The 18,375-nt window shown below is 43.5% G+C and overlaps 1 protein-coding gene across 1 annotated transcript in view; it reads right to left on the reverse strand.

Moving 5' to 3' along the window:
* Nucleotides 6,814-18,375, reverse strand: part of BLOC1S5 (biogenesis of lysosomal organelles complex 1 subunit 5) — a 38,880-nt gene continuing 27,318 nt past the window's right edge. The window contains 1 exon segment of the mRNA NM_001098591.1: nt 6,814-7,022. Within this exon segment, the coding sequence (NP_001092061.1) occupies nt 6,843-7,022 (180 nt within the window). The 3' untranslated portion in view covers nt 6,814-6,842.

The raw sequence follows: 18,375 nt of genomic DNA on the forward strand, positions 1-18,375 counted from the left end.
ATACAGACACAGCCTTTTGAGAGGGAAATTTGTTTCTTTTTTTTTTTTTTTTTAACTTTTTAGGGCTGCACCTGCAGCATATGGAGGTTCCCAGCCTAGGGGTCGAGTTGGCCTGTAGCTGCGGCCTACACCACAGCCACAGCAATGTGGGATCCAAGCTGTGTCTGCAAACTGCACCACAGCTCATGGCAAAGCCAGATCCTTAACCCACTGAGCGAGGCCAGGGATCAAACCTGCAACCTCGTGGATACTGCTCAGATCTGTTTGCGATGAGCCACGAGGAACTCTGGAAATTTGAACATAATAAAGTCAACATATAGCTGTCCAGTATGCCATTTCTTTTTTAAAAAAATTGATTGGGAGTTCCCGTCGTGGCTTAGTGGTTAATGAATCCGACTAGGAACCATGAGGTTGCGGGTTGATCCCTGGCCTTGCTCAATGGGTTAAGGATCCGGCGTTGCTGTGAGCTGTGTGGTGTAGGTTGCAGACGCAGCTTGGATCCTGCGTTGCTGTGGCTCTGGTGTAGGCTGGCGGCTACAGCTCCCATTAGACCCCTAGCCTGGAAACCTCCATATGCCGCAGGAGCAGCCCAAGAAATGGCAAAAAGACAAAAAAAAAAAAAAAAAAAAATTTTATTGAAGTATAGTTGACTTACAATGTTGCGTTAATTTCTGCTGTAGAGCAAAGTGATTCAGCTCTACATGTGTTTCATATTCCTTTCCATTATGGCTTATCACAGTATACTGAATACAGTTCCCTGCGCTAGACAGTAGGACCTTGTTCATTCATTCTGTATGCAGTAGTTTGCATCTGCTAATCTCAAACTCCCAATCTTTCCACCCCCACCCAACAACCAGCAACCACAAGTCTGTTCTCTATGTCTGAATCTGCCTCTAGTTCACAGATGGGTTCATTTGTGTCACGGTTTAGATTGCACACCTAAGTGACATCACAAGGCGTTTGTCTCTTTCTGACCTACCTCACTTAGTATGATAATCTCTAGGTCCATCCATGTTGCTGCAAATGGAAACATGCCATTTCTGCAAGAGAAATCTCACTAGCTACCGAACACCAAACATGCTAGAAAAAAAATCAACTGTACTTTTTATTCAGGGTTGAGTTCATAATAAACTAATGAAAGTAACTGAAGGCAGAGTGGGAAACAGTGAATTCCATAGGATAATCTGGCTCTGGACCTGTCCTGTGTCCCCATCCCTGTAGCCTAGAAGGACCCAGTTTTGAGGAGCCATGCCTGCCCGGGGGCAGGGGTCAAGGCCTGGGAGTGGTTAGTCTGCCAGGGCCATCATAACAAAATACCATAGATGAAGTAGCTTATTCAAAAGAAATCTATTTTCTTACAGTTCTGGAGTCAAGAAGTCCAAGATTAAGGGACCGGATGATTCCATGCTGGTGAGGCCTCTTGTTGGTTTGCAGTTGGGCACCCTTTTTGCTGTAACCATACGACCATGCCTCTGCATGCCCATGAAGAGAGGGGTGCTGTGTTCTCTTCCTCTTTTAGAAGGACACCAGGGTTATCCGATCAGGGCTCTGCTGTTCCGACCTCATTCAACCTTAATTACCTCCTTACAGGCCCTGTCTCCATCCACACGAGGTCACACGGTGGGGGGCGGAATTCAGTTCATAGCAGGGACTGAGCTGGATGAGGCGAGGACTGGAGACTCCCCGAAGGGTGTCACTCTCGGTGACTGAACTAGAAGCACACCTCAGGTCTTTCCTCTTCTTCACTCCAGGGAGAGCTGTGGGGAGGAAAATGCTCCTCGAGGAGCGTCTTATCACAGCCCAGCACTGGCCTGTGTCTGAGGATGAGACGCCCACTGCCCGCGAGCAGGTCCCTGGGAACGAACACACACACACACACACACACACACACACACACACACACACCCCCCCCCCCCCACCACACACACCACACACACACACACACACCACACCCCCCCCCCCCCCCCCACCACCCACACACACCACACCACCACACACACCACACACCCGAAGGACAGGGCGGGAGCAGTGGCAAGACCCGAGGTGAAAAGTGACGTTAAAGCAGTCCATGTCTAGCAGCACCACGACAAAAAAACAGAGATGCTGGAAAGAAAATAAATCTTCATAGAAACATACTTTGTTTTGTTTATTGCTTTTGTCTTTTCTAGGGCCTCACCTGGGGCATGTGGACGTTCCCAGGCTAGGGGTCTAATCAGAGCTGTAGCCGCCGGCCTATGTCACAGCCACGGCAACGCCAGATTTGAGCCACATCTTCGACCTACACCACAACTCACGGCAACACCGGATCCTTAAGCCGCTGAGCAAGGCCAGGGATTGAACCTGCCACCTCATGGTCCCTAGTTGGATTTGTTAACCACTGAGCCACATATGGGAACTCCCACAGAAACATACCTTAAATCAAAATTCCCCAAAATCAAGTTTCAGAGGAATGTGAACTCACAATAAAACATCAGAAAACAAGTCATCATAAATAATAAACAACAAAATGCAGTTTCAGATCCACAAAAAAGGAAGAAAAATACTGGAATTCCCATATATATTACATAAAGAAAGTACATGTAATATGTTTAAAAAGGAAAACAGGAAGTAATAGAACCTTCCCAAATGACCAAGAAAGTCTGAGAAAGACCCAAATGACACTTCTGGAAATGAAAACAAATAAACAAACAAACAAAAAACAAAACCCACAACATAATTAAAAACTTGATAGGTTAATTGGGTTAGAGACAGTGAGAAGACAGAATTAGTGAAACAGACATCAGATTTAAAGAAAATACACGGAATTCAATAGAGAGACAAGACAGAAAATGTGACACAGAGACGGAGGTATGGAGAACAGAATGAGATGGTGAAACATGTCTAATTCTATTTCCTCCAGGAGAGAAACGAGAGAAGGGAAGGCACAATATTTAAAGGCAGAAGAGTTGAAAATTTCCATAATCCATGTAAGGCACTGGTTCTCAGATTTAAGGAGCTGAGTGAATCTGAACAGATTCATGAGAATAAATCCACAGTAGGTCTATTGTAGGATAATTACATCTGATTGCAGAACACCAAAGACGAAGACCTTAGACATAAATGGAGAGAGAAGACAGGGCAGCTGCAAAGGAATACTGACCAGACTGAGAGCTGTCACTGCAGGAGCAACAATGGAAACTTGGGATTCTGGGACAGTATCATTAAATTCTGAGAGAACATAACTCTCAATCTAGAATTGTGTAGGTAACTAACTTTCAATGACAATAAACTGGTAAACTTATAAGTAAACCTAAAAAAACTGACTGTATAAAATAACTACTTTTGGAGTTAAACTGAGATAAAACTAAATTCTAGACACTTACAAGTTAAGAGGAGGCAAGCAGACTCTGTTTCCAAAGTCTAATGTTTAGGAAAAGAGTGAAGACATTCACTTTAGATTCTGTAAAGTTTTAACTATGCAAATTAAATTTCATGGTAAGCATTGAGAAGATTAAAAAATGATTTTTACCTTTTAAAACTAATAGAGGAAAGGTAAATGGAAAAACAAAACAAAACTCAATACTCTGAAAGAAGGCAAAAACTAAAACAAGGAAAGTGAGGAAGGAAAAAAATAGGTGTAACGAAAAGCACAATAAGATGGTATAAATAAATTCTAATATATTAGTAGTTTCAACAAATATAAATGGATTCAAGTGTCCAATGAAATGACAGAAAAAATCTAGTTATAGGTTTGAAGGGGCACATGAAAACAGAACAAAAGATGCAACAGAAGGATAAAGAAGTATATGCCATACTACTACTAACCAGCTGGTGTGGCCTATGTAAATATTTCTTTTAGGAGTTCCCATCGTGGTGCAGCGGAAACGAATCCGACTAGGAACGATGAGGTTGCGGGTTCGATCCCTGGCCTCGCTCAGTGTTGCTGTGAGCTGTGGTATAGGTCGCAGACGCAGCTCAGATCTGGCGTTGCTATGGCTGTGGTGTTAGGTCATATAGCAAATTTCAACAAATTCTAACCTTCAGTCTTATATGAATCTATTCTCAGACCATAATCCATTTAAAGCAGAATCAATAATAAGGACAGAACTTAAAAAATCTACATGTTAATAAGAAATCAAAGAAAATCCCACCTACATATATATAAGTCAAAAAAGAAATCATGATGAAAGATAAAAAAGTACTAGAACTGAAAAACAATATTTCTATAGCACTCTAAATGGACAACACATTATTGCATTTGATCCTGTGAGCTACATATAATCCGCATCATCTCTGTTCAATAGCATAACAGCAGAAATGTATATTATGTACTACGAAAGCTAACTTTTTTTTTTTTTTTTTTGTCTTTTTGCCATTTCTAGGGCTGCTCCCGCGGCATATGGAGATTCCCAGGCTAGGGGTCGAATCAGAGCTATAGCCGCTGCCTACACCACAGCCACAGCAACGCTGGATCCTTAAGCCACTGAGCAAGGCCAGGGATGGAACCCGCAACCTCATGGTTCCAAGTCAGATTCGTTAACCACTGAGCCATGACGGGAACTCCCGAAAGTTAATTTTTATATGTAAATAAAATACATATCCAAAGCAACTTAGAAACTGGGAAATGTAAGTAAAAGAGTTCACGACAAAATATTAAAGAGAAAGTAAACCAATCATCCCTCTCAGAACTTATATATATTGAACAGCTAATAAAGTTACAAAGAAAGAATTTAGTATTCATGTTTAAAGTTCAGCAAGCCCATTAAATCATTTCGGTTTAAGAAGTCCCTTAGATCCTTATATAATATACACAAACTCATATGGCAAAGTATTTATTATTCCCATGAGATGAAGAAACCCTATTAGAAATCCCTGCACAAGGCGAGGGACTGCAGTTAGGAGCACGCTCCTGCTCCTCCACAGTCCTGGCTTCTCGGTTCCAGCATCTGTTCACAGTGCCCTGGCGATTAATAGCCCTCCGAGATCTGCCTACAGTACAAAGGGAATTTTCATTTAAGGTTCCCCTCCCTTTTCATGTGTGGGATATTTTTGGAAGCAGATTTTTTTTTTTTTCCCATCCACTGAAAGAGAATTAAGAAAATCCCAACATGCCTGAGTGTCAGCAAGTGCTCTTTTTAGTCCAGGTACCAGAAGATGATGGATGAACCTGTCAAGCCTACAGTAGCGGACAGAGAGAGTTGGCAGAAGTTCAGTGTTATTGAAAGAAATCTCAAATACTTATTTCATCTCCTCTATTAACTTTAATCACATTTTCAACATGCAGCCAAGAATGAAGCTTTGACAGTAAGCCATAAATTTACACAAGCAAGCATTGTCGCTGTTCTGCAGTAGCAACGCTGAGATAACACCAGAGAGCTGGGTGTTTTCTCTCTTGAGCCTTTCTTTACTGAAGAGCAATAAAAAAATATCTCAAAGGTTTATCCATACCTCAAACTCCTGTGCCATAAATCTCTTGAAATTATTGCATTTAATTTTGCTTGGTTTATGGCAAATAAAAAATCAACTCAGTTCCTCAATTAGATAGTTAAATGCAGATTTTTAAAGATCACAGTGATGACAGAATTGGTACACGTTTCATCACAATACACCTGCTTATGAGAACAGACATTAAACACTAAAAAGCATTTACAGTTACCGTGGATTGTTTGCCATGTGGGCAAATACTTCTGGTTTACTCAGAGCCAGGATTTTTATATGGTTCCACAGGGACTCCCTGGCAGAGTTAGCTGATTACTCATTAAACAGTTGAAACATGTATAGACATTATTTATCTTCCAAAGCTCACCCACAGCAAAACAGACACGACATGAGGTAAATACTATGGGCAAGGCTATGGTTCTTGGAAAGACTAAAATCAACTAAAGCTTTGGTAAGCTTTTCCTTGTACGCATGTTTTCAAAGCTGAAAATAGGAAGTGCTAGAAGGCCAGCCCTTACCAAGTGTGTCTTGTCATCAGTGAACCCCAGGACTACGGTGCAGCGAAGCCTGCAACCCCACCCGAGCGGCCGTTCAAAGACCGGCACGGCTCTCTCCGCACAGCAGAGACAAGGTCTGGACTCGCCTCTCGCTCCAGTGTGGTCTCTGCTCCCAGGACAGGTGTGTTTGCCTACACTGTTCCTGGAACAACGCGGTACACACTCCTCCAGCAGCCGAGGCGGCTCTGACAGGCAGCCCTCGTATCCGCCTTCCAGCCATGACAACACACGAACATTAACCCAGCATGGGATGAATAAGAGTACTCGTCCCTGGAGTTCCCGTCGTGGTGCAGCGGTTAACGAGTCCGACTAGGAACCATGAGGTTTCGGGTTCGATCCCTGGCCTTGCTCAGTGGGCGAAGGATCCCGGCGTTGCCGTGAGCTGTGGTGTAGGTTGCCGAAGCGGCTCGGATCCCGGGTTGCTGTGGCTCTGGCATGGGCTGGTGGCAACAGCTCCGATTCGACCCCGAGCCTGGGAACCTCCATATGCCACGGGAACGGACCAAGAAATGGCAAAAAAAAAAGAAAAAAAAGTACCCTTCCAAGAAGTCTGTACTCACAGTTCTCGGCGATAACACCCAGTGGAAACGGAGACCCGTCCTCGTCACAAAGAGCACATTTACACCGCCTTCCTCCTGCTCCCCCCTCTCCAGTCATGACATGGAGGCACTTACACCGGAAAGAGGTGGCACTCTTCCTCTGCAAACATCTACACGAGACTCCAGGAGAAGCTTCTCTCTGCTGATGGAGTGCCACTGAACAATATTGCTAAGTTTGAAGCAGAGGCTAAACGGTTTGGTGGGAGCAGTTCTTTGGGGAGGAAGTCAAGGTTTTCTCATGAGTGTCTCGTTTTCGTGGCTCAAGTTCTCAGAAGGTTGAAAACTTTGCCAGGTCCTTCTCCATCTCGGCATACTGCTCTTTAAGCTTCTCCATGGCCTTTCTGTGCTCTTCGTCCACGTCTGCCTGTTTGCTGTGCTGCTCTTTCATGAAATCCTCCCACTGCATTATGTGCTGTTTTTCACTAGCTATTAAATGGTCATTATGAACCTGAGAAAAGAAAATGTGAGAGTCACGTGACATTTTCCAGACAGCTATTTTCTATGCAGAAGAGACAGAAATAACTTCACCTCTGGATATTTGCTTCCTACACTGTAACAATCAGCTTTTAAATCACAGGGATAAAACTACATCGTACTTTTAATGACCAAAAGAGCACGACCACCAGAAACAGCTGAGGTTTCTCTTCCATGACTGAATGTGGGCACTCACATCTCCGAAGTTTCAAAATGTCTAGTACCTTTAAATGACCGAGTCAAACATAACTCAGGTAAATTTTCATACCTGTTTCTCTCCAAATTCCATTTAATTGCAAATAATTTAAAAATTAGGTTTAAAGAACATATGCCAAAAATTATTTTAAGAAATTAAAACGCAGGTCTTACATAAAATATTTTTGAGACACATTAAAAAACCATACTTTTTCTTTTTTTTTTTTTAGAACCACACCTGCAGCATATGGAAGCTCCTGGGCTAGGGGTCGACTCAGAGCTGCAGCTGCAGGGCCATGCCACAGCCATGCTAGATCTGAGCTGCAACTTCGACCTATGCCACAGTTTATGGCAGCACTGGATCCTTAACCCACTGAGTGAGGCCAGAGATCCAACATGCATCTTCATGGATACCAGTAGAATTCTTAACCCCTTAGCCCCAACAGGAACTCCAGAATCACTGATTATTTAATCAATGGAAGAGAACTCAAGAAACCTCTGGGTTCAGGTCCAATCCTTAAGGTAAATAAACACCAAGAGCATCTGTGTCAAGTATCTATATCCTTCTTGAGATGATCCTTAATATTTCTCCATGAAGATAAAGCTTTTTCCTTTGAGTACCACAATAAAGAGGAAATAAGTTAAAAAGGCATACATTTAATTTCAATTATCTCTGAATATGTACAAAGAGCTAAATACAAAAGGAGGGTATAAAGAATAACTTCCAGAGTTCCCGTCGTGGCGCAGTGGTTAACAAATCCGACTAGGAACCATGAGGTTGCAGGTTCGATCCCTGGCTTTGCTCAGTGGGTTGAGGATCCAGCGTTGCCATGAGCTGTGGTGTAGGTCGCAGACGCCGCTCAGGTCTGGCATTGCTGTGGCTGTGGTGTAGGCTGGCACCTATAGCTCCGATTAGACCCCTAGCCTGGGAACCTCCACATGCCACGGGTGCAGCCCTCAAAAGACAGAAACAAAACAAAACAAAACAAAACAAAAACAACACCTTCCTATCTCTGCTTCAAATATTTCACACACTTGTCTTTAGAAGTTTCATCACAGACTAAGTCCCATTAAACGAACAAACATTATGACAGATGCAAACCATAAAAACCTACAAAGCACCTCAAGTCTTACTAATGCCAGAGCTTGAAGGAAAAGGGGGCACCTGGTATACTCAGAATGCTGGTAACACAGACCCTGGCCACCAGCAAGAGAGTTAACAGGAAGAAGACTGAGGCCGTGGTTTCCTGCCGCCCCTAATGTCCTTGCCAGTCCATCTTCTCTCTCGTCTGGGTCACGATGAAAAGCAGGGTGGAAGCTGGATAAGCCAGAGTGCTCTGCGTATGCACGAAATGTGCATTTCTGCTACTTGCATATATCTTATCTCCTTCTGAGGGTCGAGCTTTCTCATGCTTCAGATGAAGGAATTTCGGCTTAAGGACACTAAATCTCCTTCTGCGTGGTCACTCGGCTATTAAACTGGAGACTCGCACTTAGCTCTTGCTGACGCCCAAAGCGATGCCTTTCCCATCGTGGAGTGCAGATCAGATCTTCCCACGAAAGTTTTATGTAGATGGCTAAAAGTCTTTTGCAAAACGAAACAAGAAAAGCTACTGCATGAGTTTTTTTTTTTTTGCTGCCAATCTGATCTAAAGTTCCTCAGTACCAAGGCTTTTGATGTCAAAAGAGGTTAGAGGTGAATCTCAGTTTCAGCTGTGGTGAAACCTTCCTGCAGACCTGGCATCTGAGTAGGCAGTACTGCGCTGGGGAGAGAGGGTCAGGACGGGGTTTGCTGACCCGAAACATTTGGGAAACATGTTCAACAAAATTTCAAACATGACTTTCGAACCTTTCAGCCTCATGGACTCGAATTCTCCAAAAGAAGAATAAAACACAGTAATACTTTACATTCACAAGTAAATTCATATCAAGTTCCTAAATATTCTTATACAAATATAAGCAATGCATCTAGAAAGCAGATCGAACCACTTTTTAATCCTCCTCATCCTAGGGTTTTTAATCTTTAATTTTAATCCTCTAATTTTAGCAAAGATTTTTATAATTCAAACAAGACAAGGCAACTCAAATAAAAACAAGTTTCTCCCCCCCATTCCCACAGGCAGTTCACTCCTCCTGGATGACGCCACTATTTACCACTTGGTTATAAGAAAAGACCTTAAATTAAGACACTGCAAAGACCAGTATCTCTCTTTTGTAGCCTCAGAACAGTATGACCAAAGATATATATCCAGGCAGCTTTTTCATATAAGACGGATATTACTTCTTGGCCTCCTCGTCCAGGCGAGAAGAAGGTGAATGCTACCAGCTCCTCACCCAGTTGAAAATCTAGTCTTGCTTTCATATCAAGAAGCTCTGGAAGTCACCCTACTTTATCCTTTCTTATTTAGTCCACCCTTAATAACAATAACTGCTTTGCAATCTTGCATTCTTCACAACAGTTAGTCAAAAAAGAGGGAGGGGTAGCTTGTTATTCCTCTACTGGCAACACTGCACTCTTTATATGGAAATGATACCCAGCAACCGGAAAGTAAAACCCACTTGAAACTTAGTTGAGAACTATTTGGCAAGAACTTTAAGCCATCAAAAATATTAACATACACAAACACGCAACCAATACCCCAAACGACAACCTAACACAGAGTCCGTTTATAAATACTGTAGTATTCATGAAAAGCGCTCTGATTCTGAATTTATCGGCCCTATTTTATACACAACCCTAACCAGGTTAGTTAACTGGTTTCCAAACCCACACCACATTAAAAGTCACAAATTAGATAAAGAAAATGCTGATAAATAAGAGGGAAAGACATGACAGACATCAGCCTTTGAGTAAAGGAGAAAGCAGATACAAAAACTTAAAAACAGACAGCACCTGAGGGCATTTAGAATAAATACTCTTTCTAATTCCCTGAGGAATGGCGACATGTGTACCATAACGTAAAATTTTATATTCTCAGTAATTCCTAATCCTTAAAAAAATTAACCTGTAACATTTAATATATTTTTTATGAAAACCAGGAAAGTGTAGAATATATTTTTAAAGATTTCCATCTAAAATAGTTATAAAAGAACAATGCTTAAAAAGACAGAACTCTCAGCTTTGTGCAGGCCTGGCTGTAAGGAATGACTCGTGCTCTAAGACTTCTGACACCTGAGGTTTTATGGAACACACGAGCAGAGAAGTCCCGAACTAGCAAATTTAACACATGGCCAGGAAAAGTGAGGCGTGAAGGTTACCCGAGGGCACACCTATTGCAAGGGTCAGGAACTGCAGTCCGGTCAGCTGCAGCCTCAACAGGACAGGATGACAAGGAGACTCCCTGACCTGAGGCGGCCGAGACGCCGCCTCCTAACAGGGAGCCACGGCAGCTCCTCGTCTCCGAGAGCCCTTCCAACAGGAGTCGCCTCCGCTCACTCGTGAGCAAGTCGTAACGGCCAAGGACCACGTTCAATCAAAGCCTAACATGGCCGTGAACCTGTTCACAACTAAACACGCCTCTCAGAAACAAGGGAAAATCTTTTCTAAACAGTGAGCTAACTGCAGACATCATCGCCTTGCAGAGGCATTCTGCTTTTCTGTTCGGTACATGGGGCTCTACGTAAGATTTAATCTGAAATAAGGATTCCTCTAATTTAAAACACGTTTGAAAGATAATAGTCAGAAACCATCATGCTAAGTGAAGTCAGCCATACAATGAGACACCAACATCCAATGCTTTCACTGACATGTGGAATCTGAAAAAAGGACAGACAGAACTTCTCTGCAGAGCAGATGCTGACTCACAGACATTGAAAAGCTTATGGTCTCCGGAGGAGACAGTTTGGGGGGAGGGGGGATGTGCTTGGGCTGTGGGATGGAAATCCTGTGAAATCAGATGGTTATGATCATTATACAACTACAGATGTGGTAAATTCATTTGAGTAATAAAAAAATTAAAAAAATACAAAGAAAAAAAATAATGGTCATATCTGACTACAGTTATGCTCAGACAGATTCACACAAGACTAACAGAGGGAACATGATATAGAGCAATGGAACTATTTACCATTTAAAGCTTAAAATGACCTGTAATAGATAATTACAGTTAGCAGTTAAATTTCTAGCAGCTACCAAAAAAGTATACTACATTATACATTTAAAAGTTGATATTCAGAGTTCCCGTTGTGGCTCAGCGGGTTAAGAACCTGACATAGTGTGCCCAGGGATGTGGGTTCATTTGTTGGCCTCACTCAGTGGGTTAAGGATCTGGCATTGCCGCAAGCTGCAGGATAGGTCACAGATGCAGCTCAGATCCTGAGTTGCTGTGGCTGTGGCCTAGGCCGGCAGCTGAAGCTCTGATTTGACCCCTAGCCCAGGAACTTCCATATGCCACAGGTGTGGCCATGAAAATAAAAATAAAAAAATAAAAGTTGGGAGTTCCCATTGTGGCTCAGTGGAAATGAATCCGACTAGTATCTATGAGGATGCAGGTTCGATCCCTAGCCTCTCTCAGTGGGTTAAGGATCCGGCAGTGCCGTGAGCTGTGGTGTAGGTTGCAGACACTGCTCAGATCTGGCGTTGCTGTGGTGTAGGCTGGCAGCTGTAGCTCCGATTTGACCCCTAGCCTGGGAACCTCCATATGCCGTGGGTGTGGCCCTAAAAATAAAATACGATAAAATAAAACTCCCTGTTCCACTCTCTTAAAAAAAAAAAGGTTGATATTCACAGTGGTGGGAGTAATTAGTATCTTCATGAAGGGCAATTTTCAAAAAATCCGTTTAAAAAAGTGCAATATTTACGGCTCAGTAATTCCTCTTACATTAGCATTTCCCCTTAATTTTTATCAACGAAGTGTCACAGATCTTAGAAGCAAATTCAAGTACAAGAATATAAAGGGACAGTTCCCTCTACCCCCCCCACCACACACACACATCAAATCCTTCCCCTGTACCCTTCTCCCTAGCATTATTAGCAGTTTGATGGCTGCACTTACAGACTTCTGTGTCTGTAAACGTGTGTCTTTAGTATCAACAAGATGTAGTCATATACATATGACAGGGCTGTAGCTTTCTGTTTTCAATTACAACGCACTATGTTCTAAGAGCATTCCAACAGCGGGGCGGGGGAGGGGGCAGGGCGGGCGCAAGCAATAAGGGGGTGCACAGTCTGAACAGAACTTAAACCAGTGACTCTGACAACCAAAAGGCTTTTTTATTTTCACGAGGCACTGGCAATACTGAATAATGTTACTCACAAAACATTCCAAAATCCTTCTTTGGTCTGAGTTCTAAACAATCACGGAGGTTACCACTGAAGTTTGGTAAAACATGCATCCGATTTGCACATTTTCATTGTTTATCCTTTAGGAAACTCTGTATTCCACACCGAAGTTAATTTAAAGGACTTCCAGTAATAGAGCCAGTCCTGGACAAAGTGCATCAGCTACACACAGACTGATTTCCAAAGTAAATCCCTGACAGTTCAGAATCATGTCACCTTTCTAACCCTTGGGTTACTAAACATTCTTGCATTTTAAAAAATGATAGGGAGTCAGAGACAAGATGCTGAGTAGAAGGACTTGAGCTCACCTCCTCTCACGAAAACAAAATTACAACGAACTGCTGAACAACCATCAACAAAACAGACTGGAAGCTACCAAAAAAGATACCCTACACCCAAAGACAAAGACACAGCCCCATCGAGATGGTAGGACAGGCATTTTCGTGATATAAGCAATCCCTTGCCTGCTGATGGGCGACCCACCAACTGGAAAATAACTATGGCAGAGGCTCTCCGACAGGAGTGAGAGTTCCAAACCCCATGTCAGGTCCCCCAGGCTGGGGGTCTGGCATCGGGAGGAGGAGCCCCTGGAGCATTTGGTGCTGAGGGCCAGCGGGGCTTGTGCACAGGAGCGCCCCAGGACTAAGGGCGCCTGCAGGGTTTCATGTGCACTGGGTCCCAGGGCAAAGCGGGGACTCCACAAGGATCTGGGTCAGACCTACCTGCCCATCTTGGAGCGTCTCCTGGGAAAGCGGGACGGCTGTGGCTCCCTGGGGGGCAGGACACCGGAGGCGGAGGTCCAAAGGAGTCATCCCTGGTGTGAACGTCCCTAGAGGTGGCCGTTTTGGAAAAATCTGACCCCAACCATCAGGGCTGAGAGGCCCCAGGCCAAACAACAGACAAGGTGGGAACACAGCTCCGCTCATCAGCAAACACACTACCCAAAGTCCTCCAGATACACAGCCACCTCTAATTACACCAAAGACAAAGCCCCGCCTACAAGAGGGACAAGACTCAGCTCCACCTACCAGTGGGCAGGTACCAGTCCCTCCCATCAGGAGGCCTGGCACAAGCCCCCTATCCACTTCACCCAGAAGAGAGAAGAGGCCAGAAGCAAGAGAAGCTAAAGCCCTGTACCCTCAAAAACGAGACCATTCAAAAAGCTAAACAAAACGAAGAGGCAGAGAAATAGGAGCCAGATGATGGAATAAAGAAAAAACCCCAGAAAAACAGCTAAATGAACTGGAGATTAGCAACCTCCATGAAAAAGACTTTAGAGTAATGATAGCAAAGACGATCCCAGATCTCAGAAAAAAAACTGGAGCCAAAGAGGGACACATGACAAGAAATGCTTAACAAAGACATAAAAGATTTGAACGAGCAAAGATGAACAACACAATAGCCAGTTCACAAGAAGGAACCCGGAGCAGGATACGGAAGACAGGAGAACAAATAAGCAAGGTGGAAGACGACTGGTGGAAATCTTTACTATTATCGTCTTCACTGTTTTGTCTTTTGTCTTTTTAGGGCCGTACCTATAGCATATGGAGGTTCCCAGGCTAGGGGTCTAATTGGAGCTACAGCTGCTGGCCTACCCCACAGACACAGCGACACAAGATCTGAGCTGCAGGAGTTCCCACTGTGGCTCAGTGGTTAACCAATCCGACTAGGAACCATGAGGTTGTGGGTTCAATCCCTGGCCTTGCTCAGTGGGTTAAGGATCTGGTGTTGCCATGAGCTGTGATGCAGGTAACAGACGCGGCTTGGATCCCATGTTGCTGTGGCTGTGGCGTAGGTCGGCAGCTACAACTCCGATTAGACCCCTAGCCTGGAAACCTCCATATGCCGTGAGAGTGGCCCTGGAAAAGGCAAAAAGACAAAAAAAAAAAAAATCTGAGCTGCATTTGTGACCTACACCACAGCTCACGACAATGCCTGATCCTTAACCCACTGACTGAGGCCAAGGATCAAGCCTGCATCCTCAAGGACACTAGTCATATTTGCTTCTGCTGAGCCATGACCAGAACTCCAAAGACTCCACTTTTGCCGCTTCTATTCCATATATTTTAAGTCCTAGCCAGAAATTAGACAACAAAAGGCATCCAAATTTGAAAGGAAGTAAAATTATCTGTGTTCACAGAAACATGATCTTACATGTAGAAAACCACATATTCCACCAAAAAACCTGTTAGAATTAATAAATTCAGCAAAGCCACAGGATACAAAATCAATGCTCAAAAATCAGTTGTGCTTCTTTACACTGACAATGGACAATCCAAACATTCCCATTAACAACAGCACTGAAAGGAATAAAATACTTAGGAACAGGTTTAACCAAGGTGGCAAAAGACTTGTATACCAAACTATCGAACACCGATGAAAGTAGACACAAATCAATGGAAAGATATCCACGTTCACAGACTAGAGAATTTAGCATTCTTAAGACAATACCACCCAAAGTGATCTACAAAGTCAGTGGAACCCCTACAAAAGAAAGAGCAAAGGTGGAGGCCCCACACTACATTAACCACAAGTTCCTGATGCTGGGACACCTGGGCCCCGCCGATCCTGAGACTGTCCCTCCCAGGGCCGGCCTATTAGTAGAGATGGTAAGTGGCGCCCAGAGAGCATACCCTTTACCTGCAAGCCCACCACCCCAGAGCCCACGCCCCAACCACCTTTTTTACTGGGCTCTCACGCGCTGGGCCAGTACCCATCTGCCCAACTAGGGCCCGCCCCTGTGGCCCAGCACCTGCTGAAACTATTCAACCCAGCGAATCCTAAACCTGCCTACTCTGCCTCACCTGTCTTCCTAAGGAAATCACAATAAAAGCTTCTGTCCATGTCCCCCGCCCAACTCTGCCTCCTGATCGACTTTGGTGCTTCCCCATGTGGCATGGCTCCCCCTTCTCCTGGGAACTGTGAGTGACAAGCTGTCTTTCTGTGGCCATCATCCCCTGGTCTGTTGACCTCACTAGATCTGAATAAAAATAAAACTTACCTTAAAAAAAACCCGTATTTCCTGATTTCGAAATTTCCCACAGAGCTATGGTAATCAATGCAGTGTGGTATAGGCATAAAGACAGACATACGGGCCAATGAACCAAAACAGAGAGTCCAGAAATAAACCCTCACATACACGGCCCAATGATTTCTGACAAGGGTGCCAAGACCATTTAATGGAGAAAGAATAATCTTTTCAACAAATGGAGCTGAGAAAACTGGATATCCACAGGCAAAAAAGAAAAAAGGAAACAGGACCCTTACCTCGCATCATATACAAAAATTAATGCGACACCTAAAACTATTAAATTCTTAGAAGAAAACTCAGCGGGAAAGCTTCATGACAGTAGATTTGGCAGGGATTTCTTGGACAGACACCAAAAGCACAGAGACGATAGTACAAACAGACAAAGTGGACTTCATCAATTTAAAAACTTTTGTGCATCAAAGGACACTATCAACAGACTGAAAAGGCAATTCACACAGTGGGAGGAACTATGTTCGAACCAGTATCTGACAAGGGATTAATATCCAGAACCTGTGAAGAACTCCTACAACCCAGCAACGACCAAAACCAAACCACCTGATTAAAAACTGGGCAAAGGGCTTAAGTGGACATTTCTCCAAAGAAGATACACCACTGGCAAAAAAGCACATTCAAAGATGCTTGACCTCACGAATCATTAAGGAAATGCAAATGAAACCACAACAAGATATCATTTATACCTATTACCACGGCTACTACCAAAGACACAGAAAATAGCAAGTACTGGTGAGTGTGGAGAAACACTGCTGGTGAAAACACGGTAAGAGGCAACCAGTGGTGAAAACAGTGTGATGGCTCCTCACAAAAGTAAAAACAGAATTACCGTGTGATCTACTTGCGGGTACGCAACCAAAAGACCTGAAAGCAGGAATCTGAACAACACTGTACACCCGAGTTAACAGCAGTGTTACCCACAACAGTCAAGAGGAGAAGCAACCTGTGTCCATCAACAGGCGAACGGACACACGAAACGCGGTCAACTCATACAATGGAAGGGGATTCAGCCATGAAAAGGAAGGATATTCTAACACGCGGCACAACAGGGATAAACCCTGAAGACACTGTGCTAAGTGAAATAAACAAGTCAGAAAGGTACAGAGAGTGTATGATTCTTTATACGAGATACTCAGAGGCGTCTAAGAGGCAGAAGTGCAATGCTGGTTTACAGGGGTGGGAGGAAGTGGGTGCAGGCCGGTAAGTGTTTAATGGGTAGTCTCAGGGATGATGAAATGGACAGTGGTGACGGTTGCAGAACAACGTGAATGAACTTAACGTGAGAGAATTGCACTCTCGAAAATGGTTAAAATGGTAAATTTCTGATATGTATATTTTATCACAATTTAAAACATTCAAATCACGTTTCAAAGGGTTCTTCCTCAAAGAAATCAATCGGATATTCAAAAAAAAAAGGATGTATTCTCAAGATAAAAAAGAAAGTGCCAACTTTAAAAGAAAATAAAGAGAAAATGTATTAATGAGTTATAATGGCGCACCCAAAGTAATTAGCTATAATGGTTTGGCCCTTCCACAACAGAGGAAGAAAGAGAAATAAAAACCCAGCTTACACAGAGCTCATTGGAGGTAAATTCAAAGGGAAGTCAATCCTCAGGGCAAACTGTGTCCAGGACCAGGTCTATCAGGGATACATGATAAAAACAAATTTTGCACGCATCAGTCTAAGTCTGTAATTCTCAACTAGGGGGCGACTTTGATGCTTCTGTCCCCCAGATTTCTAGACACAGCACAGGATAGGGGAGGTGATACTGGTACCAGCGGGTGGAGGATCAACATCCCACGACATACAGGACAAACTCCACGACGAAGAATTATCTGCTGCAAAATGTCAACAGAGCAGAGGCTGAAAAACCCTAACCTAAGGGCAATGCTGAAGAAGCCAACTCAAGTCAAAACGGTCTTCCAGAACATCTGTCAGCAGTACATGTGCCAGCAATTGTACACATGCCTTCTATGGGTACGTGAAGAAGTATTTATTTCGATGAGAAGTGTCAGAATAACAACTCTCGGGAATGATTTTAAATGGAACATTATGTACCATCATCGCTTGGGATCCGTGGGGTTTTGGTTGCAGGACCCCCCATGGATACCCAAATCCACGGATGCTCGAGTCTCTCATAAAAACGATGCAGGATTTGCACATAACCTGGACATCCTCCCAGGTGCTCATCTCCAGATTACTTCTAACACCTAACACGATGTAAACGCTATGTAAATACAATTTAAATGCTGTGGAAATAGTTGCCAGCATATAGCGACTTCAAGTTTTGCATTCTGGAACCTTCTGGAATTTAAAAATATACATTTTAAATATTTTGGTTGAATCCACAGATGGGGAACCTGTAGAAACAGAGGGCGACTGTATTGATCCATTATCCTGCATCTTCAGACTCTATCAGGAAGAAATCTCATTGCTTGCAGCACACGCAAGTTCCTGGGCCAGGGATCAAACCTGCACCACCGCAGGAACAATGCCAAATCCCTAACCACCAGGCCACCAGGGAACTCCTCAGTTGGTAGTCTTTGAAAATGTATGGCAAATAACTGGGGAATGTGCGTTTATTGTTCTTCTGAATGTACTTTTAGATATCAATTGTGGGAAATGTGATGTGGATGAATGACGTTTATCATAACTTACTTCCCACAGAATTCCACAAATTGTCTTGACATAAAAGAATTAATGATTAATGGCAAGAGTCTATGTTATTCCATTACTACTCCCATCTTTCTTTGTTCTGAGAGCCATTCAAATACACAAAATGCGGCCCACAGTATAACCAAGGCAAC

Source organism: Sus scrofa, chromosome 7 (genome assembly GCF_000003025.6).
Source record: "Sus scrofa isolate TJ Tabasco breed Duroc chromosome 7, Sscrofa11.1, whole genome shotgun sequence".
Classification (NCBI taxonomy): Eukaryota; Metazoa; Chordata; class Mammalia; order Artiodactyla; family Suidae; genus Sus; species Sus scrofa.